At 38.7% G+C, this 26,772-nt stretch overlaps 1 protein-coding gene across 3 annotated transcripts in view; it reads left to right on the top strand.

Moving 5' to 3' along the window:
• The window catches only part of ASCC3 (activating signal cointegrator 1 complex subunit 3), a 281,717-nt gene extending 255,363 nt beyond the window's left edge, over positions 1-26,354 (top strand). For all 3 annotated transcript variants that reach the window (XM_075087348.1, XM_075087349.1, XM_075087350.1), the window contains 6 exons: positions 3,999-4,223; positions 16,722-16,873; positions 17,380-17,530; positions 23,232-23,438; positions 25,464-25,639; positions 25,739-26,354. In XM_075087348.1, the coding sequence (XP_074943449.1) occupies positions 3,999-4,223; positions 16,722-16,873; positions 17,380-17,530; positions 23,232-23,438; positions 25,464-25,639; positions 25,739-25,886 (1,059 nt within the window). In that variant the 3' untranslated portion in view covers positions 25,887-26,354. The remainder of the gene's footprint in view (positions 1-3,998; positions 4,224-16,721; positions 16,874-17,379; positions 17,531-23,231; positions 23,439-25,463; positions 25,640-25,738) is intronic.
• Positions 26,355-26,772: the final 418 nt, after the last annotated feature.

Here is a 26,772-nt window from a genome sequence, read left to right as displayed (position 1 = left end):
CTTTGGCATGTACTCAGACTAATAGAAGTTTATGTAATTTAAACCAAGATTCAGGTAAAGAGGATGCAATTACTGTATTAGCTAAAAATGATCCTCAACTCTTCTCCTTTTTTATTATTCTGGTAGTTACTTTTAGTACTAGTTTACTGCAAATTTTTTAATACTTTAGCTTAACAACTGTTTATTTTGGTATCAGGTTTTCTAAGAACGCTTTTCGCTTGCTTCTTTCTACATCAGAAACTTGAAAGAGAGCAAAGCACGTTGCAGGTTTATTAAAGTTGAAAGTATGGTGTGTTTGGGTTCACTGTACCTATATAAAGAAAAGGAACGTACAGTCAATCCTAAAGGTAGTTTCAATAACAGCATCGCTGAAGAAAAGACTACTGGTTCAACTCTGGAATGTGAGAAACTTTGGTTTGTTTTAGACCCTCATTGTTACAAATTAATCAACTGCTCTTTAAAGTCTAGAACTCATTAACTTTATAAGTTTTACTGTTCCCATGACTGAACTTAGCTTAAAAAATTCAAGTTTACTTTAGTTGCTCACCTTGATCCCGTTTTTGTCGGTGCTCCCCAAGTATCCTCTTCTCTCTTGTAGGCAGATGGCAAGAGGTAGTTACTTGAGATCTAAACTATTTCAGAAGGTTTACATGTGGTATAAGTTTATAGTTCGGCTCTCACTATAAATCAGTAATTTCAGCCAAACTTACACATTTTATGGGTAGAAAGAGAACCTGATTTTTTTTTTAACCCTGTGGACACTGTGGAGCATAGTACTCTCCATGTTGGATAACTTATTTAAATTTCAGTTAAGTCTGACTCCTCAAATGCCTCATAGCACCAAAAAAAAAACCTGCAAACAATATATTTTGAAATGGGATGAGTTTGTTTACTCTTAGAACAATTCTAACAGTTCAATTAAAGGGTGGAGGTAAGCTGCATATCTGGAACACAGCGTTGCAGACAGGACTCTGAGATGATTCTGTGCCTGGTGTTATGCAGGAAACAGAATTCAATTATCAGAATAGCCCGTTCACCTTGTAAAATGTAACTGTGGAGTTTATGCAGGTCTACGTGTGACATTTCTCACTAGCAAAGCCAGTTACTGTCTCCTATGTGACCCTGCTCACGTACAGGTTGAAATGTAGGTTTGAGGGGACTCTTACACCCTCAAAATGACGCAGCAGTCTCTAACGCCCAAAAGAAGACATTACTGGGAAAGTCCAGCACAGACCTATAGAAAAGAGAGATGTGACATGACTACCAAACACATGATTGCAGAACCCATAGCTAAAATTCCTAGTTATCTCCTGGTATACTCCAAGTTATGCTTAACTGTGTAGGTGCTTGTAAACATATTATTCGCACATGGGCTGCAACAGTCCTGATTTAACAGAAAAAAAAATGGAAAGTGAAAAATGCACAGCAGTGCTTTGTGGTTTAACTCTGAAGTTTGTATTAAGTTTCTTGACTTTAAAATGAAGATTAATGATTGATGTGTAATTTGATCTGTTTCCTCACCCATGGAAGTAAGAACGGTATTCAGCTACAGTGTACCAAATTAAAATATATTATATATCACATGGAATAGTTGAAGCTATAGCCTTTGCAGAACAGATTGAGATTCACAATGAGAAGGAAAACTAAAATGAAGAAATATTGAGTGAACAGCAGGGCCCATTTGAGGTGATTACAAAGGATGTTTCTTTATTCTGTCTTTTCTTGTGCAACCTGAAAACAGTAGCAGGGGGTTACAAGCAGAGTTCATCACAGAGTTGTCAATCACTGTCATTTAACATTTTGCAATGGAAGATGTCTTTATTCAAGGACAGCTGGGCAAATCAGAGAAACAGATTTGCAGTTAGTAGTCTGTCCAGCCTACACTAAGCAAACAAGGACAGGGCAGACATACTGGCCTCTCGCATAAAAATATAATGGACTCTGCTGACCTCAGTGCCCTCCATTCAGCTTCATTCTCAGTTGTATAAAAGCTTCACTACCCATTCTCAATTTCCTTTAATTACCTACATGATGCAGATAAGAAAATGAACCTCACTTACTTACAGTCAATGATCACAAACAGGAAATTAAGTAGGCAAGTTGTTTAAAATAAGAGGAGTGTTTTGGAGGTAAATAAAACGTGTGCTGGGGAAGAATTAGGGAAAACACATTTTCAGGAGTACCAATTGGTCTGGAGTGACTTGGCTGATCCTTCTTCTTTCTGCTACTTTAAACTGCAAAGCAAAACTAAGTAAAAAATCTCCTTGGTAAATATTCTTTAAAATATCTTTGAAGGAGAAGCCAGTTAAAGAAAAAGAGTGAAGCAAACATGCAGCCTTCTATAGGCTTAAAAAGATTGTGACCTTAGGTTCAGAGAATAAATGACCACAGTTTTCACAGGAGATCTAGCAGACACATCCAGGATTAAGCAGCAGTTGCCTTTAGTCAGTCTTTACTTCTAATCTGCAGTCGAGATATGAAGTAACTTAACGACATTCTGATTTTCTTTCCAAATCTTAAATTGTCTGATACCTATCTTTCCTTTTACATTTATATCACAGTTTAGGTGTAGTTTCATTGTGCCATTAAAGAAAATAGAAAATTTTGTGCTGTCAGTTTCCAAGGGGGTGAAAAAGAGCTATATAACCATTTTTAGGAATTGTCAGAAAAGGTTCTATGTGTTAGGATATTAATGACTGGATACGGTACTTTGCAAGTCAGTTAGGTAGTTCTATTAGGTGTTCTGAAATTGCCATTTTTCTTTACCTCACTCTGCAGTGGTTACTGTTGTGAATATTTCATTAAGATGGATTTGCAGGAAGTCTGACTGGAGAATGAAGACTAAAATGCATAATATCAGATCTATACTTTAAGAGGAATATAAAACCCTGAACACTTTAATTTAATGGTCTCTGCTAAGCCCATAGTTCGGAAGACAATGCCCTTCGGGCTACCCAAATAGCTTTTTATTTTATGACAAAAGAAATACACTCGCTTAAATTACTGATGGAAAAGATATCACAGAGTATAAAACTCTTACTTTACTTGCAAGTTTCATACTTTAGAAAGATCATTCTCATTCCAGGCAAGAACATGTACGCATACATGCACAAGAGGATTTTGTGGAGGAAAAAAAATTACCATTTAAGTCACAGAACTGACGCTTCAGCCTAAATTATAGTTCTTAGGATGGTTCAGTTGAATTTTCTTTCTTTCAGAGACAGTGGATTTCCCTAGCAGGAGAATGAACATCTCTGCTCTGGCTACTAGAACAGTCATACTTGTTCCTCTCCGCCCCAAGGATGCTGCTACTCATAACTATGTTTAGATTACCTGGTGGTGTGCAGCTCCTTTTTGCAGCAGCAAGATAGTTCGTAGACAGCTTTCATTTTGGCATGAGCGATATTAGTCCCACTCTGGAGCACAGAGGATAGTTTTCAGCACCTGCTTACAATTTTGCTCATTGCTTTGATTGCAGTTGCTTAGACACTGACTGCTCAAAATATTGAAAATATATTTTAAAAGAACCTCGCCAGAGCTGTTTCCAACCCACTGTATTTTGAATACAAAGAGAAAAATAGGAACCCTGAAAAATGAAAATGTGAATTATTGACTTCTTTATAGCTAACCTTACAATGCTTTTGTGAGCCAGCCAGGGTGAGGTATCTGTAGAAGGTCGTCTCAAATACTGAGTCCATCCAATGAAAGTATTTATTTCACTGTTTTTATTTTCTTCTTCTTTAATGTTAAAATCAGCTATGTGAAAAAAATTTCAAAACCTATAATTGTGTGAATATTTGTGAATATTTTACTAGCTATTGTTTTCCCACACACATGATTTTGATAAGTAGCTTTCTAAACATTAAAATGCTGCTATTTCAACAATGAAATCTAACTGTAGTATATTAAATGCATATACTTTTAATGTCTCAGTAAAGAGTAATAATTACTGTGAAGTTAATTACAATTGATAATTATTTCTTTTTATTATTTTTAAGAATGCTGAGGAGTACACAGATCTGCCTGTGAGACACAATGAAGATCAGATGAACAGTGAACTGGCAAAACATCTTCCAATCGAAGTCAATCCCCATTCATTTGACAGTTCACACACGAAAACACACCTCCTGCTGCAAGCCCACTTCAGCCATGCCATGCTGCCTTGTCCAGATTATGCAACTGATACAAAGACAGTGCTGGACCAAGCAATTAGAATATGTCAGGTATAGTATGGCATTTCAGTATCTCTCTCTTGTTGGTTTACTGTTTATTGTTAGTGTGTTGTAATATTTTGAATATAGAAAAATCTGAAGATTTCTTGCAGTCTTGTGGAGAACTGATACCACACGGCATGATACCACTTTGTTCAGGGAGGAGCTAGATGCCCATAAAGATGCCCACTTTACAGAACTAGAGGTAAACAAACGTATGGTAAAAGACTGTGGTGCCCTGGTTGGAGGCTGTTGTTGCCATAGGGCTCCTCTCTTCTTTCATATGCAAAAGCTTTATATCTCTGTATTTTGGAATGTTGTACGTAAGTCATTCCTGCCTGGGCGTGCTCCCTGCAGGTTGTTATGCTGACCCCCAAAGAACCTGTCTCCCATGGGTACTTTTATCTTTATAGCACCCAAAAGCACTGTAGTCACAGCCAAGCATAAATAAAACATGTTTTGAAGTGTGATTTGACACAAGATACAAGGTTCCTCTCTAGCTCGTGAAAAGATATGTCTTCTATTTCCCAATTATCATAGAGTCAAAGAGCACGCTTTTAAACACAGATTTTAAACTCAGTCTGGAGGGTTATGACTTCTACGGTTGTACTGCACTCGCAACCCACAGAAGCTAAACTGACCACGGAGAGTACTGGTAACAAGCGATCACATGCATAGCTGCACGCCTCAAAAGAATTTTAAAGCAGCAATTTGAGTTCGGAATAGAGTGCTGCCATATCTGAAAAGAGCCATTGCAGTTACAGCAGGAAGAGTGAGCTCTAGTTGACACTGACAACAGCCACCCCTCTGATACTGCTGGAAAGGAACAATATTCTCTTTAGCAGAGCTGGACAAGGACTCATTCACAGGTTCTTGAAGATCAGGTGGCCTTCAACAAACCATTCTTTTTACCCTCCTCAGTTCCATATCTGTAAAATAGCGACAGTAAATCCTCAGTGATCAACATGTCAACTATCAGAATGAGGCTTTGATCTTATTTGAAGCCTGTTGGCATTATGGTAGCTGCAAACATCATTGTGTCAAGCTCACCAGTTTGTAAAACCACTCTGAGAAATTATTAATCAATGCTATAGACAGAGAAAATACCGTGGGCACTTCAGTGATTCAGGTGGGTCTCAGCCTTACACTAGCAAAACTACAAGCTTGTAATACTAATATTGAACAAATCAAAACTAAAATTAAGAAAAGGCAAGAAAGAAGCAAATAACACCACAGATGTTACCGCTACGCAGTCTTAAACTTGGCAACCAGCAGTGCTTCAGTGCAAGTCTACTGCAATTCTTTCAAATCAATAAAATCATGGTGCTGAAACTTCAATGCATGAACAGTTATTATTCATAATACTCAGTTATTAACAGAGAACAACGTCACTGTCACTTGCTCAGGTGAGAGAATTCACCTTTGTTTCAAAGAAATCACGTACTTAAAGTTCATTTGGACGTTTGTGGAATTAGTGTTTGGGGGTTAATTACATATTTGGGGAAAATGTGAATTAAATATTATTTTCAATAATTATTTTGCTCAATATTTATCCTACAATGCTAAGAAATGTATTTTTTAATCCTGTTACTGCATATTAGGTTTTTCAGAAGCAGTAATCACTCAGAAGAAAAAAAACATAAAATATTCAACAGTTCCTTTAAACTGAAGTAGTGTGTAGAAGAACACCATTCTGTACTGTGCTTTGGTACTCCGGCCTTTGGTTAACCACCTCATAATATTGCATAGACAGTCATCTCAAAGAAAAAAAAAAAATTCCTCTTTAAAAAAAAAGAAAGAAAAAACATGCAAGCATTTTTGTATTTTGAAGTTGGCACATGGTTTACATCTCTTGGGAGAATATTTGTTCCATCTTATTAGTCACGCTTTCCAAACAGAGGTTAAAGTTCCCAGAATCTAAGCAATAGACAGGGTTACACTTTCAATACTGGTTGTTACCTTTTTCCTTAGCACTGACCTGCTGATGAACTCTGGGTCAACAGAGGTGGAAAAAAAGATGTTAGTTGTGAGAGAAGGAACTGAACCATAGAAGGATCCATTGATAAACACATCCAGTGGGTGATGTTCTCTGTGCGTGTGAACACGCGCTTGCGCGCCACCGAACATAAAATTCAGCCGTGAGACAGGAATTGGTTTTTGAGTTACGTTGAACTTCTGTTTATTTACTTACAGTACTTAAGTACTGTAGCTGTTAAGGTTGTATAGCTAACCTTCAAACTGTGACCTGAACGTAAACTGTTATTTTTGCTGGCGGATATGTGAGTGACAGACTTTCCGTATCAGCGCTGCTTTTGTGTTACAAGAAAGCAAGATCTTTCAAAGAGCTTTTACAAGTGGTTGTATCTCGGTACGTACAGCAGGCCTCCATCCCTGGTCCCTGCAGAGCAGATTTGCCATCTCTAGCTGCGATTCGTAAGCAAGCCTCTTTCCATCACATTATTAAACTTGTCCACTCATCTGTGCTGTCTTTCACTGGAATCAGCCTTCTCTCCTGTGGTTTTAGTGGCTTTAGGCTGAGTCGTGTTAATGGTCAGCCAGAAAACTGTGTTAACAGCATAGGATAGATAAACGTAGCTGATGGATTTCAGGTAAGATTCCACTCTCTTCTAATAAAAAAAAACCACACCACAATTACTCTTAAATTAATTTTCCTGAGGTGTCTTAGAAGTTTTGGGTTTATATTAGAATTCTGTTCATCTGTACTTAATGATGAAAGATAAAAGTCATAAGCATTTAACAGAATTTGCAGAGTCGTGATGCTGGCTCAATAAAGGAATGTAATTGTTAACACAGAAAATGGAAGAAATATATTCTGTTACAGTTTTCCTATTGTTAGCCTTTGTTAGGTGTAGATGGAGTTCATTGCAGCAAGATAAAATTTAGTATCTATTTACCCAGTGTGAATTCTTTCCCTTTAACTGCAGAAATATGGGGAATAGCAATACGTAACCTTCCGGAAGATGAATGCCTACCTGCTCCCACACCAATCTCTGTAATGAATGGCCGCTGAGGCATTGACTAGGCTGAAGGAATGTCCCTGCTCGATGCTGAAAATCTCAAGTCAAAAACTAACAAGTTTGTTATCAGTGACAAGGTCTCACAGATAAAGCACAGAAGGTTCCCATGGCTCAAAATCTGCCATTACTTCCTATGTGATCTTGGGCGAGTCATTTGGTGTTTATTTGCCCTTGTTACCTTTAATGTAATTACAGTAGACTGCACATTCTCTTCAAGCCTAGCACACTCTCTGTGTTATTTTTACTAAGAAAAGATAGAGGTGTCAGTAAGATGGTGCTGAGCACTCCAGTAGCTGCTCAGAATCAAACACTTCTCACCTTCTTGCAGAACAACATCAAAGAATAAAATGAAATGATTAGTCTAATATTTTTATAGAATATAATTATTATTGTAAAGACAATACCCCACCTTTTTTCCTATGTCTGATCTAAGAATATGTGAAACGGACTACATCTAATCTCTTTTTTACTTCTTTTGTCAAGCCTTATATTTTGTGACTGTGTATTCAGCGATCAGTTCTTACTCCGCTGTTCTATCGCCTATATTTGCATTAATTGAAATGGATAATTGAGGCAGTAATACCATCAGTCTCAGATTCAGCAGGGCAGTCTCTTCTAGGAAATAATGTGACAGTTGCTGGCTTTGCATTGGGATTGGCCACAAGCCTCCACTTGTAGTATAATCGTTGATAAAATATTTTAATATTGCCAGGAGCAGAGCTGTCATGGAGCTCAGCCTTAACCTTTGAGAAGTGTTTACCTATGGATGTGTTAAACGCATCTCAGCAGGGTACCTGTGCACTGAGAAGATGGACATGAAGTCAGATTCCAAACTGCAGCGTGAAGGCCAGTTTGCACGGGAAAAGTGCACATCCCTGAAACGAGGACCTTGTCAAGCTGTCACTGGTGGCTTGCCTTTCCCCATCACGTTGCTCCTCCAGAGAATCTAACTTTGACAGGAAATAAAAAAACTCTTTGGGTTAACCACTGCATTCCCTTAATTTGGATGATGATGTGCCTAACACTGCTTTACCCATTTTAAAATAGTTTAAGTACATATGGTGTTTCTGGTCATTTGAATTGCAGCTTTTGCTACAGTTCTGCTTATGAGAATCATCTTTGTGGTACATGTTCAGAGTCATCAAATATTGCACAAATATGCTGCCCAATTCAGCTGTCTCTTAAGAGCCAGCTTACGTACTAAATGCTTACTCTACTAAACTGCACACTGTTCTGGCTGATGGTGGGAGCTGTACCTACTGCTCCTCACACAAAACGCACTTTCCAGCCGTATCAGCACAGCTGCGAACGGTGCCCGAGCTGCCGTTCCCGGAGTAAAAGAACAAGGACATCCCTCGGCTCCGGACTTGCCATCCTCCCAAAGCCTCCTCAGTTCACAACAGCCACTAAAACTTAACTTGGGGAGCCATATCCCTTGGATCATTTGTTTTCCCGCCTAGGAGGAAATGGAGAAGTTCTTCGAGATCCTATGTGTGTTTTGAGCTCATATGTTGTTAGTGCAGGTGTGGCAATTACTCGCCGCAAGGTGGTGGAAATTACAGGAACGGCCTGTTTTACCGTTGTGTAAGATTTGTCCAGAAGTGCCCAGGGAAAGCGATAATTGCTTTGTTTAATGGGTGCATTGGCAACTATAAATAAATGGGCAGCTTTACTGAAGGAAGGAAAGAGAATCAAATTAACTTGAGAATGCAGAGGATTATTCAGAAACAAGTGAAGAGCAGAGGCCGTATCTCTTTAGTACCACATGTATTCTTTGTGTATGTGGTGATATTCCAGGATATTATTATATATCCTGGATATTATATATATCCAGGATATTATTATATATCCATTATAATATCCAGGTGACATTATTCCACATTAGGAGGGTGGAAATAATAATCAAAAAACTTGTAGAGCATATACTGGAGAGTAATGCTCATTTATAGACACAAAGCAGCAATATATAGCTTCGTAGTGAAGCTATTTCCATTTCCTGGGCAAAGGAAATGTTGAGGTGGAATTACTTGCTGCCAGCTTGTCTTTTACAGGTATGTGTGTGGGAGAAGGGAGGGCTACCTTTGTGGCAGTGGTGTGGGTTTTTTTTCTTGCTATGGATAATTGGTGAACTGGTGTATGGAAGCATCTTGGTGGCAGTTTAATGATCATTCGGTGCTGCTTATATGTAATCCCTCCCCCACCCATGACAAACCTTTTCCCAGTTGGGGCTGGAGGAAATGAGTAATGCTTAACCCATTTGTGTGATCAATTCACTTAAGCAGCTACTGTGAAATGTTAATCACAACTTTAATTTGTACTGCATTAGCATTTTGATTAACTTGTAGGCTTGCTAGCACACTTGAAGCACTTTTACTCATAGTTACAGCTCGGAAATGACTTTTTGATTAATTAAGTTTGTTAGACAGCAGCTGAGCTTCCTGAATGCTAACCTTACGGGGCTAAAAGTTCAGGAGAAAGTTACTGTGAATAACTGTTGCTGTTGAAAAGGATTCTTGTGAATGCACTCAAAATTTTTTAATTATTGACAAAATATTACATTACTACTTTGAAACTGACTTAAAAGAGGGCAGGTTTATTATGAGAAAGATGCTGTATATTTTTCATGAGTTTGGTAGATTTGTGTAAGATTTGGAACTAATGCCATTTTTAAGACGTTGTTTATGTTTAGGAAACAGATTTCTTGCCAAGAGATTTTTCTCAAAAAACATTTTACTGTATTTACAGTTCACTAGCATAGTAGAGAATTACTAATTTGAAAATAAATTAGATCTCGGGACTCAACAAGTTGTGAACATGTTGGGTTACACCCCACCAAGTTTATATTGCTGGTATCACATTCCATAGCTGCTTTTATCTCTGTAATACTATCCAAAAAAATATCAGTAAGAATCCAAGGGTTGCCCTCCACTAAATGTAGGCAGTAAGTGATTTGTCCTTTCCCTGGTTCTGATCGTACTAATAACGTTACTATGGAGCCTCAAGGATGAATACAGGAATAGGAATCTTACAAAGCAGCTAGGAAGGTCGTAATTTGCATACATCAGTGAGACCTTTATGATGATGGGAGAATGAAGAATTAGTCTGTCGTAGGGGGTAGCAGAGCATATGGAAGAGGGAGCTGAATATGCTTGTAAAAAAAGGGAAGGGAAGGGGGATGCAGAGGGCAGTATAAAAGGAGTGTCTCCTGAATGGGATTAATTACATCTTATTCACTATATCGCTGATAAAGTATAAGGGGGGGGGGGGGGGTTTTGTCTGTGCGCTGAAACTATACAGCTGTATGAGTCTGATTTAACTGATCGGGAAGAACTCCTCCCCAAATTAATACATCTCTAAAAAGTAATCTTGGACTAGACCTCTGAAGTGCAAAGGTTCTGCAGATAGCCATTTTACCAATATATAACGTATGAAAGGTAGTGACCTTAAAACCCTCTGTAAGACTTCTTCAAATAAATTCCAACTTTCCAAGGCAGTTGTTTCTGGGGTATATAACTGAAGCATCGTAATCATGATTTATATAAAAACATGAAACTTACAGCGCATGGCATGCTTGAACATCTGGAAAAATATTTTACTTGTATTAGTATGATCTCAAGTCACATGTGGATCATAATATAATATTACATATTGGAAGGCTTCCTACCTTTGAAGCATGTGCAAAAAAGATTTATTATTATCCTGAATTCATAGTTTTCAGGAAAAGGGGTAAAATGCAGACACTTTTGCATATTATTTTCTATAAATATTTGTCATCTAAACTCTGTAGTCCCAAACAGCTGTAATCAGACAGCATTCTAATGATTTTAGTAGTTCTATGGATTTAAACTTCTATTTCTAACTGAAGTCTAGTCCTGGACAGCAGAACTTATATGAGCATGCAGTGAAGACAAGAGGGGGGACATTTTGATTATTTGATGTTGGAATACTATACACAATAAATTCAGTACAAAAAGAGGTGCAAAACCCAACCAGCCTTAACTCTGCTTTTTGAAGTAACTGTGCAAGTATTGTTGTCTTACACAGTTTATTTCTTTTAAATAATTGTTTCCTTCCTCAAAGCATCACTGCAGAATAAGACTTGTATTTGTTTTGGCCAAGAATGTGTTGGATTTACTTTACATAAACTCTCAAGTCTAAGGTGAATGTCATTCTGCATAGGGGGCTGCGATACATCAGTGTACCCACCTTCAATTTCCCAAATGATGGTGCTCAAGAAAGTGTCGTAGTCTGTGAAGCACTGATACAAAAAAGAAAATTAGTCTTTTGAGAGTGGAGAAATTTGAGCCACGAAGCTCACCGTGAATACTCCTGAAGTTTCAGCTCCCTGGATCCACCAAATCATTACCGCCAGTGGCATCACTGTAGGCAGTCGACTTTTAGCTGAGTAATCGCAGGCGTAATTCTCAGCCACAAAGGCACTTCTTACATTACCTTAGTCTCCTTAGCTAGCCTCTGTGTCCAGAGCAGTTATCATTGTTTGTTTACCTTCATTGCCACTTTCCTTAAATATAATTTAGCCACAAAATATTGGTATTTATGTTTACAATGTTTACCATTACATCTATATTTACAGTAATTAAGTAGCAATGCTTAGTATATTCAGAGTTATATGACAGGTGACTTCAAACAGAAGAAGAAATTATTCCAAGCAGTATGCAGTCGCTGTTAATCAGATGCAAGCTGTTTTGTTTTAACACTTCAGTAACTTAAAGGGAAAAGCTATTTAAGTCATTTGAGTAGATCAGAAATTCTGCTAGTGGTACAGTCTCTGTTCCCCTGCCACCTACCCAGTCGTACAAGAGTGATCCAGAATATCTGGTTTTCAAATGAAGGATGTGAAAGTAATACCAAAAACAGTGTTAAAACTTTGCAGAAAGTTTCTAAAATAAAAGATATTTCAGTTGCTAGACAAATCTCCTAAATGGGTGGGGGGTGAGTGGGGTGGATATGTTCATTACAGAACAATTTAGTATCTGTTATTTTGAGCACATATTCAGAGTGCTTAAAACACCAGAGAAAAGCAATGTTTCGCTATCAGTGTGTTTTGCTACCAGCGAGTGTGCCACACACTCACCTCTCACACATCCTGCCTTATTCCGGGCTTCCCCTCAACGTGGGGAATTATAAACCATGATTTAAATTCCAAGCATGGGTAGTAACTTTGGCGAAAGAAGAGACAGACTGTAAAATCTCAGCTTCATGTTAGACCAGAAAGGTACAATTTGATCAGTTTAAATAATTCAGAACTTAAGGATAACCAACCACTGCATGTGAAAATAAGATGATGCAAAGCTGATAATAGATGCTGGGGGTTTCGTATTAATGCACTCCTGGAATGAAGAAACAAATTTTATCCAAACATTTTGACATTCAATTCTGAGTATCATCAAAACGAACATTTTTGCCGTACCTGACAGGTACACCTACATCGATCGGTTATTGAGCGTCAGCATTTTTGTCCTACCCCTGCCATGGTTTATAGTTCGTTGCTTCCCGTGTTGGTACAAGCCAAGCTATTTCTGATAATGACAGACAAAATGTTAAAGGATGCGTCACTAAGTGCTGTTACTACTTTGTGGTTGTCCAAGTATGACATTTGAAAGGCTTAAAAGCTAACGCCGCGTTCTTTCATTGAAACCCATCTCAGTATAGGCCTCTGGTTTTATTCTCCTAAGTGCAGGAAGAGGCCCAAATAAGATGATGGTAGGCATGTTTTTCATTATAACAAACAGCATTTCCCTCGACTCCACTTATTTACCCCATCTTTTCTACTTTAGCTTAAGTGGTGGACGTAGGGCTTTTTTCTTTCAACTTGTTGGTTTACCAAAAAATATTTGTATGTTTTTTTCTGTAAGTAAAAGCATCTTTATAGTTTTGTTGTTTCACTTCCTGCACTCACTGTCCTCTTAGTTTTTTATCTATGATGAAATTGTCCTGTGTTGGCATGAAATTCTGAGCCTAGAAAGGCAGGTAACCAGTTTGTGCCATTTCTCAGTTTAGAACAATATTCTTAATCTGCTCCGATCTTATCAACTATAAGATATTTAGAAAGTACTTTCCTCTTTGCCAAATAAAAGTTAAGGTTAAGAAGCAACAAACCAATCAAGCAGCAACTGGAGAAGCTAGAGAGACTAAATGTTATTCATCAGATAACATAAATATTAAATACCTATCTTTTTTCTTTTGGTTTTTATAGTATTTTCTTTATTTAGTTGCTACATTTTATAGAACTAATTTGGAGATAGGGTAATGACTCAATTTGTTACCTTGAGTATTTATAGGAATTTCAATAACCATTTAAGTATCAAGCATCTGTGTGTGTGTTTTACACTTGGTGGAAAATGAAACGTGTGCGGGTTTCCAAGGCAGCAGATGAAACAAGCCAACTTTACCATTGTTCTGACTTTTTCACAATGTCACTGTCTTGGATTTCACATCCAGATAGAGATGCTGTGAATAAATTCTATGGGTGAAGAAGCAGAAAATAAGGAGGAAAAGAGGATTTGCCATGTGGATTCATTATAACAATGTGGAACACACAGTCTCACACACACAGGCTTTCCTTACTCCCTACGGGATATCTATCTGTAGGCCTCTATCAATTTCTAGGAGATTTTCTAGGTTGAAAGGATCCTCCAGTTAATTTCAGTGTATGGCTTGGTTTAGATTTATCTTTCTCTTACGTCTTCTCTCTTCCTTTTCCCCTTTTCAAACCTCTGTTAAAAGGGGTGGGGGTAGGGGAATAGATTTTTTAAAAAGAAAAAAAGAAAACAAAGAAAACAGTGTTATGCATGTATCCTCAGAAGCATTTCATGAAAATACCACTGCTTCATGCTGACTAAAAATACAACTTAGTGTATTCTTCTTGTCGCTCATGGGAAAAACAGGATACCTATGCGCCCATTATTCCTACAGCAGTCCTGTCATTGAGGAACATGATGTTTCAGGCTATGTCAGAATAGCAGAAAGGAAAGAAGAAGAATTGGGTAGCGGAGAATAGGAGAGAGATACCATAGCGTCTGAGCAATGCGCTCAGAGACACGGACCAGACCGGACGTCTAGGCTTCAATATATTTTAAAATGTGGAAGCGGGAAAAGAGCGACTTGCCCTGCAAGCTTGACAGACAGACTTCACTCTGTACATTGCTGAGAACAATTCCCTCTTTATCTGACTAAAAATCATATGAACCATCACATAAATCTACAGGCCATGAAGCTGCTCCTTTCCAATGTGACTTCTAACATAGCTTTCTTTTCTGTTGGGTAAAAAGAATCATACCTGGAAATCACCTTGTCAAGCCAAGAGAAAAGACAGAAAAAGAAAACCACTGATGTGCTGTGAGGTGCTATTTCTAGGGTCACTAGGAATGGCATTGGCGTGTTTCAGGGTGCTCTGCCTCCAAAAAAGACGACTTAAATGTTAAATCTCGATCTCTGTTAGCTGAAAGGCACTTTTTCCACAATTCATGAGAAATGAAACAACATTTGTGTAATACAGGGAAACACTTCAAATATTTTTCTACGTGTCACTGATCTTATCACCCCGATCTGGAATAAAACCTGTTGAAATTGCATTGTAAACTGCTAAAATAAACTGTGTGACTGGCCAGGACTGAAACTAACTTGTGTCTTTAAACTCAGTATTTCTCCAGAATCAGTGTAATTTAATTGAAATAGCTCTGCGTGTGTAAACAACTCCTTTGTTTAAAGAAGATTTCACTGTTTAGTTTGCCTTAAGTAAATGCTGCCTTTTGTTTGTCTGTAAAACATTTGATTAAATGTAAAGACTTACATAGACAGCTTCTCCTCATGACGCTAGTGGCTGGAAAATAAGTTCAAATGATGCCAGGATCTGCTGTCTAAGGAGGTATCAAACAATATCATTTGTCTTTAAAAGAAAAACCCATGGAAACATCTTAAGCCTAGTCCTAAAATCAAACTACAGCTCTCCTAATATCAAGAAGATGGTGTTTAAAGAAGTGTTGAAACTGTTTGATATACCAGACTCTTCTTGCTGTCTTAAAAAACATTTTCTAGTATTTAATTCAAACTCCAAATTCCCTACACGGCAACCCACTTTTAAATACATGACTTTTTACTGAATTAGAGTGTTGTAACATGAAGCCCCACACTTCATGGTGATTGCAATGGTATTAAACAACAAAATAAACAAGACAGCTAGCATATTATAGCATCATTTTCTTCACCAGCTGCAATGCTTCTGTAAATAGTAATAATTGTTTTAATGTACTCTAGACAGGGTGAAAAGTACATATGCAAACAACTGCATTTACTGTTTAAAAAAAAAAAAAACACGTATATTGAAACCAAAAGCTCATGTCTGATCCTTTCTCCTTTGGAAGAACTCTTAAATTCTCTTTCAGGCTAACCAAACAGAATTGAAGCCCAGTCAGGAAAAAAGCAAGCATAACAATTTTTTCATGTCCATAGGACCACTCGCAATGCACAGTCCGTAAAGAATTTTGCAGATTTAGATCTTTATGCTAGCAGGGCTTAGAGTATACCCATTACCTGTATTGTCTAAAACATAGTAAGTAGAAATGGAACAGAAACTCGCCAGACATGGAAGGCAAGATGACACTTCAAAGTGTGATGTGTAGCTGAATAAGGGTGTTTTGTTTGCTTGGGTTTTTTATGTACTTTGGGGAAGCTTTTCAGATTCAGATGATAGAGATGCCAAAGAGAGATAGCCAAGCATCCTTCATTCTCAAGACAGTCAACTCTTTACGGTGTAAAGGGTGCAATCCATGTTATTTCTGACCGCTCTTACTCAGCCTAGCTAAGCTATTTTGTAATCTTTCCTCAAGGTCTTAGATTAGTTGTCAGTGTTGAACAAAGCCTCAAAAATGCTCATTAAGCTAAATTTTAGGGTTTTTATCTAGTCCAATTCAAGAGATTCTTTAAGTCCTTAGGTTAAAACGGGAATAGTAACTGCTACTGGTGGCTTTAGTATTAATTTTTGAACAAATGTAAATATGTTGTTGTTGTTCTTAAATAGTTCAAAGATTTTTTAATAAATATGCGATTCTGGCAAAGCTCTCATGTCAAAATATAAACCAGTACTGTAGTTAACTGTAACGTTTTCCTTTACAGTAAACTTTGAGATCTATTCCTTTCATTCTGAGTTGGATTAAGTAAAAGAGAGGTTATTTGTAAGGAAAAGATCCCACCTTCTGCTCTCACCCCCAAAACCATGGTGTAAATTACCTTTTCAAGGGTAAGAGTTGACGATGCAGGATTTAATTTTTTCGAGGTTAATTCAAAAGGTGCCTGCTGCCATCAGTAGAGGTTGAAGTAAATTCCTGTGTTGAAGGCCTAGAAATTCCTGTATGTTAAACATTAAATAAATGCTTTTACTTGTATGAACCAGGTACACAATTATACTTGCGTTGTCTTTTTCTGTTTTTTTTAAAATGTCTCCTTTCATTAGGCGATGCTGGATGTTGCAGCACATCATGGCTGGCTGGTGGCTGCTCTGAATATAACCAATCTGGTGCAGATGGTGGTTCAGGGTAGATGGATACATGACTCTTCCCTGCTTACTTTGCCCAATATAGAGCCGCAACACCTCTACCTTTTTCGGTATGTAATTCTTGGCAGCATTGGCAGGTTTGCAATTTCGTTCCACCTCTGACTGCTGATTGTGTCTGAATGTCATTGTTGTGCCCGAGAATGTTCATTAATGCACCGGAAGCAGAACTCATTCTTTCACAGCGATGCTTTCCCAAATGGAGTTTCTGTTTTCAATATTTATTGATTAATTAAACCCCACAGATTATTTTGAGAACCATGATTCCAGACAAACTAACAAGAGGTTGCTGGAAGGGTTCCAAGACCTAACAAATCTAACTCTGTATCTTAATTATCTCTTTATTTTAATCCATTATAAAAATTACATTAGTGTCCATCTTCCTATCATCGATAATGCTAAGCTCTGCAGATGCCTAGATGATGCAGCAGTTAATGCTACCCAAAAATAAATGACCAGCATTTGCTAACAGAAACCAGTATCAAGTTTTACCACCAAAACAACTGAAAACAAATGTTTGCTTTCCCTCCCCGGGCATATGTTTTGCTGCCTCTATCAGGAAGTGGAGCCAAGGCAAAAGGAAGAGTGTGCATGGAGGTTACCAAGGACCTATCGAGTGTCTTCCCGAACTAATGGCTGCCTGCGAAGGAAAAGAGAATGTTTTTGCCTCCATTGTGGACAGTGACTTGCAAACAGCACACATTTCCCAGGTAATACATTCTGTCTGTGGTCATTAGCAGTGCAACTGGGTAGGAGGAGTAGCTGGGAAAAGAAACGCTGCCTTCACTTCCCTTCGGCAAATGTCACGTGATGGTCTGCGTAAAGTGCAACACATTCGTTGTTCTAATTTCAAGGTACTGCTAGCTTTCCAGGGTTTCTTCTCTGCCTGTTGTCTTAATAATATTTTCACTTATTCTCTGCCAACCAGTAACGGAGTCTGCTTTGTGGCTTATATTACCACATCTCTTTGCTCTAAAGACGCTTCCGTAGGTCATTCAATCTGCCGAGTGTTATCCACCTTGTCATAGCCAGCTATGCACTAGGAATACATGCATTGCAAATGTCATCGTAGCTGGTTTCTGAAGTGGTCCATCGAACACCATTTTTTCCTGACAGTACCCTCAGTGAAAGATCCAGCCCTCATTTTCCATTTGAAACAGAAAAAGCAGATGCAATTTTCATACTTCACAGGGGAAGGAAAAAAAAAAACACCTATCTCAACATGTTGAGGCTGCTGGAGTCTTATTTTCAGTTTGGTTTTCAAGCCATTTCCAGCAAAGGGCAGCTATATTCCGTAGTATTCATCACATGCTAAGCCTATTGATTTCAAATAAAAGTAAGCAAGATGAAAACTTCAGAAGCTATACTTCAAATGGTTTTTATTTGAATATTTAAAAGGACAGCAATATGTCCCGTGTTTGACTGTTCAGCTTCAGTTAAACCTTTTACTGGTGTGCAAACAAGAAGAAAAGTACTTGAATGTCTAGAACAGACATCTGCATTTGTAACTAAATTAACATCAAAATTTGGAATTACGAAAATGTATTGACATCAAAACAAGGCTTCCTTTAGCAACACATTTCTAACATAATACACATTGATTTCAGTCTAACTTTCAGATGTGTTAAAAAATTAGAACATTGTTGTAATTAGTTCAGGGAGAACTCAGAAGTAAACTTAATTTATTTGCATAAATTGCCATTCTGTTATCTTTAAAAGCAAATGCAAATTGGCTCTGTCTGATATGATGATGGTTATTTGGCTCAAAAGTGCTCCAATTTGCGTAGCAATCTGGTGTCGTCTCTGCAGTGAGGCGATCCTAGGTAACATACAAATCCTGAATTATTCCAGAAATTAGTATGTTTAAAGCATCAATTTAAGTGCTAATTGCAGTAGTAATGAGAAAAAGCAGTACTACTGCGAGATTTGCATCTACTGCCCCATCAGTATGCCTGGAACGGCTGCTGACTGGCAGAGGATTTGGCTGCTAATTAAATAATTGTATGCATGGCCGTGTTCTCGTCTGATTCAATAGATGAAGATTAATCCTCAGATAAATATGTTTGGCTGGTATTGAAATGTCTTAGCAGTTTCTTCAAAAATAGCCTGTGTGTATGTGGTGTGTACGTTCACACTGTGAATGACTCTGTGCCTCTCTGTGCCTATGTTTGTAAATACGTATAAGAGGGGAAAAACATAATGCCTTAGCATCGAATAAGGAGAAAGTTTCAGTCCTGTGAGCTGGGAATGGCTGTTTTGGGTACAGCAAAGCCACGGCTGTATTATGCAGGTCATTGCAAATGTGAAACATTTATACCAACATTTTATATTCTTTACGGCGTTTTTTTGTTCAGAAAAGAACTGTTGTAATACCTTGTAGAGAATTAAAATTCACATTGAGACTGCCTGTTGAGTGCCTTCATATGTAAAGTCCTTCAGCGCACACTTAGACGACGAGACAAATTCTTCCGTAAATAATGCATCTTTATGACATACCTTTTATAACAAAAGAATATAAGATTGCAGTTTCAGCCTAGCGTTCTGGCCCCAGCCCTGAACAAAGTCAAGGAAAGTGGTAAGCACACCGCAAAATTGCCGCAAACGTTCTTTTCCTAACAAACCCTTTACTTCTCGCTCACAGGATATCAAACCTATATCTTAAACCTGATACTAGCATGAAACTGGTAAAAAAAGCTTGGGCTTTAAATAAATTTGAGGCAGGCAGGAAAAGGAAGAAATTTCACATTTGGAAAGAAGAAAATGTCTTTTAAGCAGATTGGTAATTAATTTTTAAATAGCAGCTCTTGAAGCTGCTCATGGATTTAGAATATTAGGCTAAGTCCTGGGGAGACAGATTATTGGCAAAAATGCTAATGATGTTATCGAAGGTTCATGAAGAATTTCTCAAGTGATTATGGTTTGAATCTGTGGGTTTGGTAGGTAAATATATACCTAGTATATATGTACATGCACACATTGGGCATGTTGATATATTTAAAAGGAGATAATGTGTGCTTGCGTCATCCTATACAGCAAAAAAAGAGTAAAATTGTCAAGAAATGCCTAAGTGACATGGGAGCCTTTTCCAAAAGTTAGTTATAATCCTAAGCCTCACCAAAAGCCAGCGGGGCTTTAAAAGCTGACTGTAACGCTGATCTTTGGCGTAAGCTCCATGTTTGTTTCAGTGATTCGTTCTGAATCATATTTCTTTAACAAATCTTCTTCAGTTTCTAAGTCACTTAGGCATTAGGCATTTTAGAATACTAAGCTGATATTTGTATTATCGAAAGAGAAAAAAGAAACCTCAAGATTGAAAAAAAAAAATTATCCCTGCTGTAGCATTAGCTGCTTTTACTCTGGAAGTATCTGTGTTCCTGTAATAGTCTTTTTCATTTTCAGCTGCTACTACTGGATGTTTTTCCTCAGTAAGCAAAGCATTTCTTCATTTTCTCCACATTGCATGGATGACAAAAAGGCAGCCTGCTGGCCCTACTGTATCAGTGACCCAGCAGTACCAACTTTGCCTTTGATTTTCAAAAAGACAAGGCCTGCAGAGTGACATACTACAACTACTTTCTCCTCTAACTAGAAAGTTGCTAACAGTTACTTTGTTCTCTTTGCACTGTACAAGGTACCTGAGGGCATGACAGCCTTCGACAAGTAGAATATGTTGGGGCCGTACGATATAAACCAGATGAAATCATAGTCTTCAGCAGAGCGACAGGTGACGCCACCGAAGGAATTAATACATTATGATCTCTGCTGAAATGAAACTTTGTTCTAACGTAATTGTAACAGGTCTTGTCCTCTGAGATAGCACACGTACGAGTTTTCCACGTAAATGATATCTAAAGTATAACCAAAGGGGTGATTGGGCCGTTGGTATATACTGGGGTGCCTCTGCTGAAGAGCAGATGTACGTGCTTTGGTGCATGGAGCACCTCACGGTGTAGGTTCGTCCAGTTCCTACAGTAAACTTCATCTTAAAAACCTTTACGTTAAACAGAAAACCGTTTGCCAGTGAAGGTGTTACTGCTCAGGTTGGCTCATCCAGTGTGATCTGCTGGAGGTGATTTTAGTAGCATCTTTTGTGTTAAATACAGAGAAATCCTGGCAAGAACTAATTAATTAAGAATGCCTGTGGTGGTTTTTCTCCTTCCTCAAGGTGCTGCCTCTTTTTCCCCCTTTTCCCTTTCAGAGCTGGGACAGAGAAGGATACCTTTTTCCTTCACGTCCCAGCTGTTTGTTTTCTGTTAAAATTTTCCTGTCCTTTCTTGGCTAAGGCACTGTTAAGAACATCAGTGCAATTCATCGGTGTCCCCTGCTTTTACACTGCAGCTCCCGAGTGCTCACAGCTGGCCCTCCCCACCTTCTCCATTGAACAGACACAGCTGTTCCTGCAGCACACAGAAGAGGGAAGAGAGAGATTAGTTTCAGCCTAAATCAGTTTTCTCATTTAGTTCAGCCAGGCTCTGGTAATGCAGCCATTTTAATCCAACATAAGTCCGCGCTGCAGCCAAAATGGGCAGCCCTGCCCTCCCCGTGCCATTTTCACCTCTCCTGACCTAGCTCACCGCACAGCTGCACAAACGCTGTGCCGGTTCGGGCGAGGAGGTGGGAACAGGCATCAGGGGACGAGGGGAGGAGGGATCGTATCAAACCTCTCGCTGACGGTCAGGACGGCCCATAGCCAAGTGGCTACGTGAATACTTGTGCCAGCAGGGGAGGAGGCTGGACCACTTCTTTCAGTGGCACTGAAGGTTCAGGCTTATTCAGAGTACTCACAGGATTAGAGAATATGCTTCCACAATCAGCTTTAAGCTGATCTAAGTTCATGCTGTCACCAAAATGATTAGCAAGCTGATCCATCTAGCTGCACAATCGCAGCACAGTAGTGCCAACATATCGGGGATGGAGGGGGGCACAGCTAGCTGGTGGGGAGGGGGACGGCACCACCTTGTCCTACGACAGTGCGAGCTTAGGTCTGCTTACCCCGGCTGCTGTATCCCTCATCATGTATTAACATATACCATTATTGTCAGCGTGAATCATGGCAACGTTGTCTCCAAAAAGCAAACCAAGGCTTTATTAGGCCTCTGTGCCTTCCAGCCCAGAAAAAGCAATCAGAGGCATGTCAAACACAGCCTAAATGAAAATAGATTTTGTTGGAACACAAGGTTGTCAAACCAATACATGAAAAATTAAATATTACTTTAGTCTTTTTCCAGATAAAACATTTCTCTTCCATGCCAGCATTGCCCATGCGACTATGGCTACCCTCATCACTCCCACAAGTTCCTGTTTTGACATCTGATGGCTCTTCACCAAGATCAGTATTCGTCTTTCCTCCTCCTCCTTCCCACCCTCTAGCTTTTCATATTTGTTTTTTGAAAACATGGGTGAAGTGCTGATTCCTATTTTGTTTTGGGGGTGGAGGGAAAGGAGGGCAGGGCACAGGGTGGTTCTTGGGTTTTTGATTGTTTTTCTTCTAGTGCCAGCCTCATCCAGCTTTTTCAGCCACGAGGCCACAAATCACTGTCTCCATTCCACAGGCCTTTTTTCCGTTTCTTCCTCCTGACAAATCTCAAAGCTGATTTTCTTTTTACTAAACGAGACCCTGCGTTACTCCCCTCCATTTTTGTCACAGCTTCTCAGAGCTGCTTGGCCTTGTCTGATGGAGACCAAAATGAGAGATGCATAGGGCTGCCTCTCTAAGGTTGAAGGGAGCGTCATGTTCAGCTGCCCAAATTGTATGCCTCGAACCACAGTTCTCTGTACAAGGATGAGAGATAGTTGAGGGCCTGTTGCAGTTCACGGGAAACCACGGAGACTTAAGATTCCTCAGGGGGACTGTAAGAAGGAGGGCTCATGAACATCGAGGCAAGAAAACCTTAAAAAAAAAAAAAAAGAAAAAAACCGAGGGATAACCTTGGCCACGTAGTTGAACCTTTGGTTAATTATCTGAACTGATCCTCTGAACTCGCTGAGGTTTGCCCATTGCTAATTAGCACTGCAGTGACTTCTTTATGGATTATGCTAAGGAAGTTGAACTTAAAACTTGAATTATACTATTTTTTAAGCAGCTCATAGGGAACAAATACTTTAATCAGGAGTGGTAAGGAATTTTTCCTGTGTTCAGATGCCAGTAATCTCAGTGAGGCACATATGACGCGCTTGTGGAGTTTCATGTTTGTTTTATTTGCTTAGAAGAAAGTAGAGCAAGAGGTTAATGAAGAGTATTTTATGCTTATGATTGAGAGTCTTACAATTATATAGGATATTCTGATACATAACAAATATTAATATAGAATAAATATGTAGACTGCACATTGAATTGTTATTGTTACAGTGACAATGGTCTGGATTGTAGAAATTGTCCTGTAATCCACAGGGATCTGTTTTTTTCTACAGGCTTGGAATTTCTTGTCCCGTTTGCCAATTCTAAATGTCAGCCTGAGCATTAAGGGCTGTTGGGATGACCCAGTTCAGCCACAGAACGAAGTGCCTGTTCCTGCTTGGACAACAGACGCACGGGACAACAAAAGATGGATCAAATTACATGCTGATCAAGAGTATGTGCTCCAAATAAATCTGCAGAGAACCCAGATGGGGTATCAGGTAGATTAATTTATCATTTCCTTCCCAAGCGCACAAGTTTCCAATAATCCACTTCCATTATCAATAATGCTCTATACAGCATAATGGGGTTTTTTAATGGTTTAAGTATTATGTAAATTATAAACACTTTCAAAGCCTTTTCTGTGTTAGTAATGAAGTAAATGGGTTTTTAGGCTGCAGTAGGACCGTAAATAGACTCTTAAGGTAAAGTCCTAGACCAATTCAAGTCAGTGAGAAAAACCTCTCATTGTTCTTTACAAACCAGAAGCTCATAAAGTTCATGTGCTTGGGTACTATAAGCAGTGACAGCAGAGACGATGACTTCACAATCAGTATTTAAGTCCTCGCCCCACTCCACCCCCAAACTGCAACCTCTCGTCCTTTTGCATATCCTCCTTCCCCAAACCACTTTATTACCTTCCCTGTTATATTCCCATGTACCTCCAAACTGCATACCAGACCCATACCTGTAAGTACATTTCTACGCGTAACACATCCTCGGGGCTTCACCGAGGATATTGTCCTCCTATTTTACACGTGAAGCTTTTTTCAACAGCTCCTAGAACAACTGCTACATACAATCCTTTGTATGTAGCACCCAAATTTTAGTCCCACCCCTTTGCCCAGTTAAAGCACAGCCCATTTCCCCCTGGGCTGGTCACCTCCCTGGGCTCTCAGCAAGCCTTCATGTGCCGAGCCAGAAACACCAGCAGCTGCACAGGCTTCCAGCTGCTCTGCCTGTAGCCGCAGAACCTCGCTGTAGCTGTACCTGTCTGTCAGCTCTCAGAAGAGTTAAGACCGTGCCTCCTGCATCCAAATCAGGCACTGCCGACACTGTAGCTATCACTTACTTACAGATGCCTTTTTTTTTTTTTTGTCATTTGCGTAACATTAGTGGCATATGGACCACCATGATTGTAATTTTGCTAATTAATTTCTCTAGCATTTCAGACCACTAAGAATGATGATTCCCAGCATTTTTGTTAAGATACAAAGACGAGTTCAAGATACAAGCAGAGAACAGTTTTAGATGTTAGTTCTGAGGCTCTTGAGATGACATTTTGATAAAAATAATACCAGAGATGCGTATGTTCTGTTGTAAATCCTAAAGTTAACTTACAATAGTTAAAGAATTATATTTGGAAAGTATTGTTCTTTCCCAAAAGACTACTGGTCCTGACTACAGCAGGGTCACCATAGCTTCAAGGAGAGGCCGTCTCGCTTGTGGGAAGGAAAAAGGGTCCAAGCTCCTCCATAAGCCACTCTATTTGCTGTGCCAGTTACTGACAGAGGCTTTTCCTAACCAGAAGCCACGGAAAAGAAGGGAGCAGGAGCGCTTCACACAGTGATCACTGTTTTATAAACCTCTCCTAGAATTTGATCCCTCTTCTGTAAGAAACAGCTGGATCAAACTGTTTCTGAAGTTTCATTGCTGTGGTGGTGCTTTTTCTTCTGCATAAATCTTCAGTAAAGCCTTTCCACCTACAGAACACGAAATGAATGCAGATTGAGAGTGCATCGTTACATCTTCAGCCTTCAGCAGAAAAGTCACTGTCTTAAAGAATCACTGACATGATCTTTCCTTTTGCTATATCAACCGCAAATAAAGACTTCAAGTGCTGGTCTTGTCTTTATATTAATCTTGAACAATGTTGTTTAGCGTTATTTAAAGACACAAGGTTTACAATTAACCCTTCTGCAGAAAACAGCATTTGGAATGCAGTAGATGAAATTACAAAAAGGGAAGAGTTATTTCCATTCAAGTTTTAATAGCTTACAAAAGAAGCAGAATACTGTCTCATATTCTTTTTTTTTTCCTCTGCGGCCTGTGATTTCATTTTACAAAAAAAAAAACTTCACCTGGAAAGAAATAATAAAAATATTTAAATATTTTAGTCTAGCTAAATTATCGCCTTCTGTAAAAATTCACAACAATGTGTTTTTGAGGTGTTTATCTTTCAAGGAAAAATGGTGTTTTGGAAAGGTGATTTCTGGTTTTGCTAACCTGTTTCTTTTCCCCAACAGGGAAAGCAAGACAGTAAAGCAGTGGCTCCTCGATTCCCCAAAGTTAAAGATGAAGGATGGTTTTTGATACTGGGAGAAGTTGATAAAAAAGAACTCATCGCCCTGAAGAGAACTGGATATGTCAGAAATCGAAATACTGTTTCTATCGCTTTTTATACTCCAGAGACTCCTGGAAAGTATGTAAAATTTAAAAATTAAGTTCTCTTAATGGTTATCTTTTCCAAGTAGTCAAGACCTAATTTGCAAACATAACAATTCTGGATTTTACATTTTAGGTGTATCTACACGTTGTATCTCATGAGCGACAGTTACCTTGGCATGGACCAACAGTACGACATTTACCTGAGCGTTGTACCAGCTAGTACCTCAGCACAAGTCGCACCAGAGGTGGCTGAGGCTGGGGGTCACCTGGCTCTGAAGTAAGGTGATCTGAAAAGTCTGCTTAAAAGAACTGCTCTTGCAGCTAAGACATCTGGTCGTTCTGGACATCCAAAAATGCGTTTGCCTTAGTGGAACCAACTTCAAACCTCAAGACAACTAGGGAATTGAAAGTGACTACTGTCTCAGCTCTGGTACCACTGAGTTAGCCACAGTGGCCTTACTCCTTTATGAAGAATTGTCTTCTCGTGTTACATCTTTCTTCTCTCAGAATTCATACTGTCAGTGGAATTTTGACGCATCAAAATAAAAGACTAAATGCTGTTGTAATTTGTGCAAATTTAGGGCTATAGTCTTCGTTTTGAAAAGTGGTCTGTAGCCTATGTATTAATGTAGTTTAAATAGCCAACTTTTTTAATTTATAGGGAAAAACACAAAATTTTATCTAAGAACTGCTGAAAATATTGAAGGATGTGTTATATTTCATGTTTAATAAAGATAAGTCCATAAGAATGTTTTGCATTAGATTTTTTTAGTGCAAAATATGAGATATATAGTAACAAATCCTCCTCTTACACATACTATATTTTGAAGGCGATAATATAAATGAAAAATTTCACAAATTTATAATAATTATATATGCAGTAAATCTGGTTGTAAAGGCATGCCCAAATAGTATTAAAAATTTCTGGTATAGCAATGACGCAATTTATATAGATCATAACTGAAGTTTACCCTTTCCATGTATGTGCATACATACATATACACCAGGCATATATTACATTTTTACAATTTCTTCAGAGTTTTTTCCCTGAATTTTGAAGGACTGAGGTGTATAAAATCGGGTGTCCTGGTCTGGGGTTCAGTGCTGAAGTGGGCAACTACTGTCTGTAAATAAGGGAGCGCGAGGCTCCAAAAACAGGGCTTACAC

Source organism: Phalacrocorax aristotelis, chromosome 3, assembly GCF_949628215.1.
Source record: "Phalacrocorax aristotelis chromosome 3, bGulAri2.1, whole genome shotgun sequence".
Taxonomy (NCBI): Eukaryota; Metazoa; Chordata; class Aves; order Suliformes; family Phalacrocoracidae; genus Phalacrocorax; species Phalacrocorax aristotelis.
This window is presented reverse-complemented; position numbering and strand designations above follow the sequence as displayed.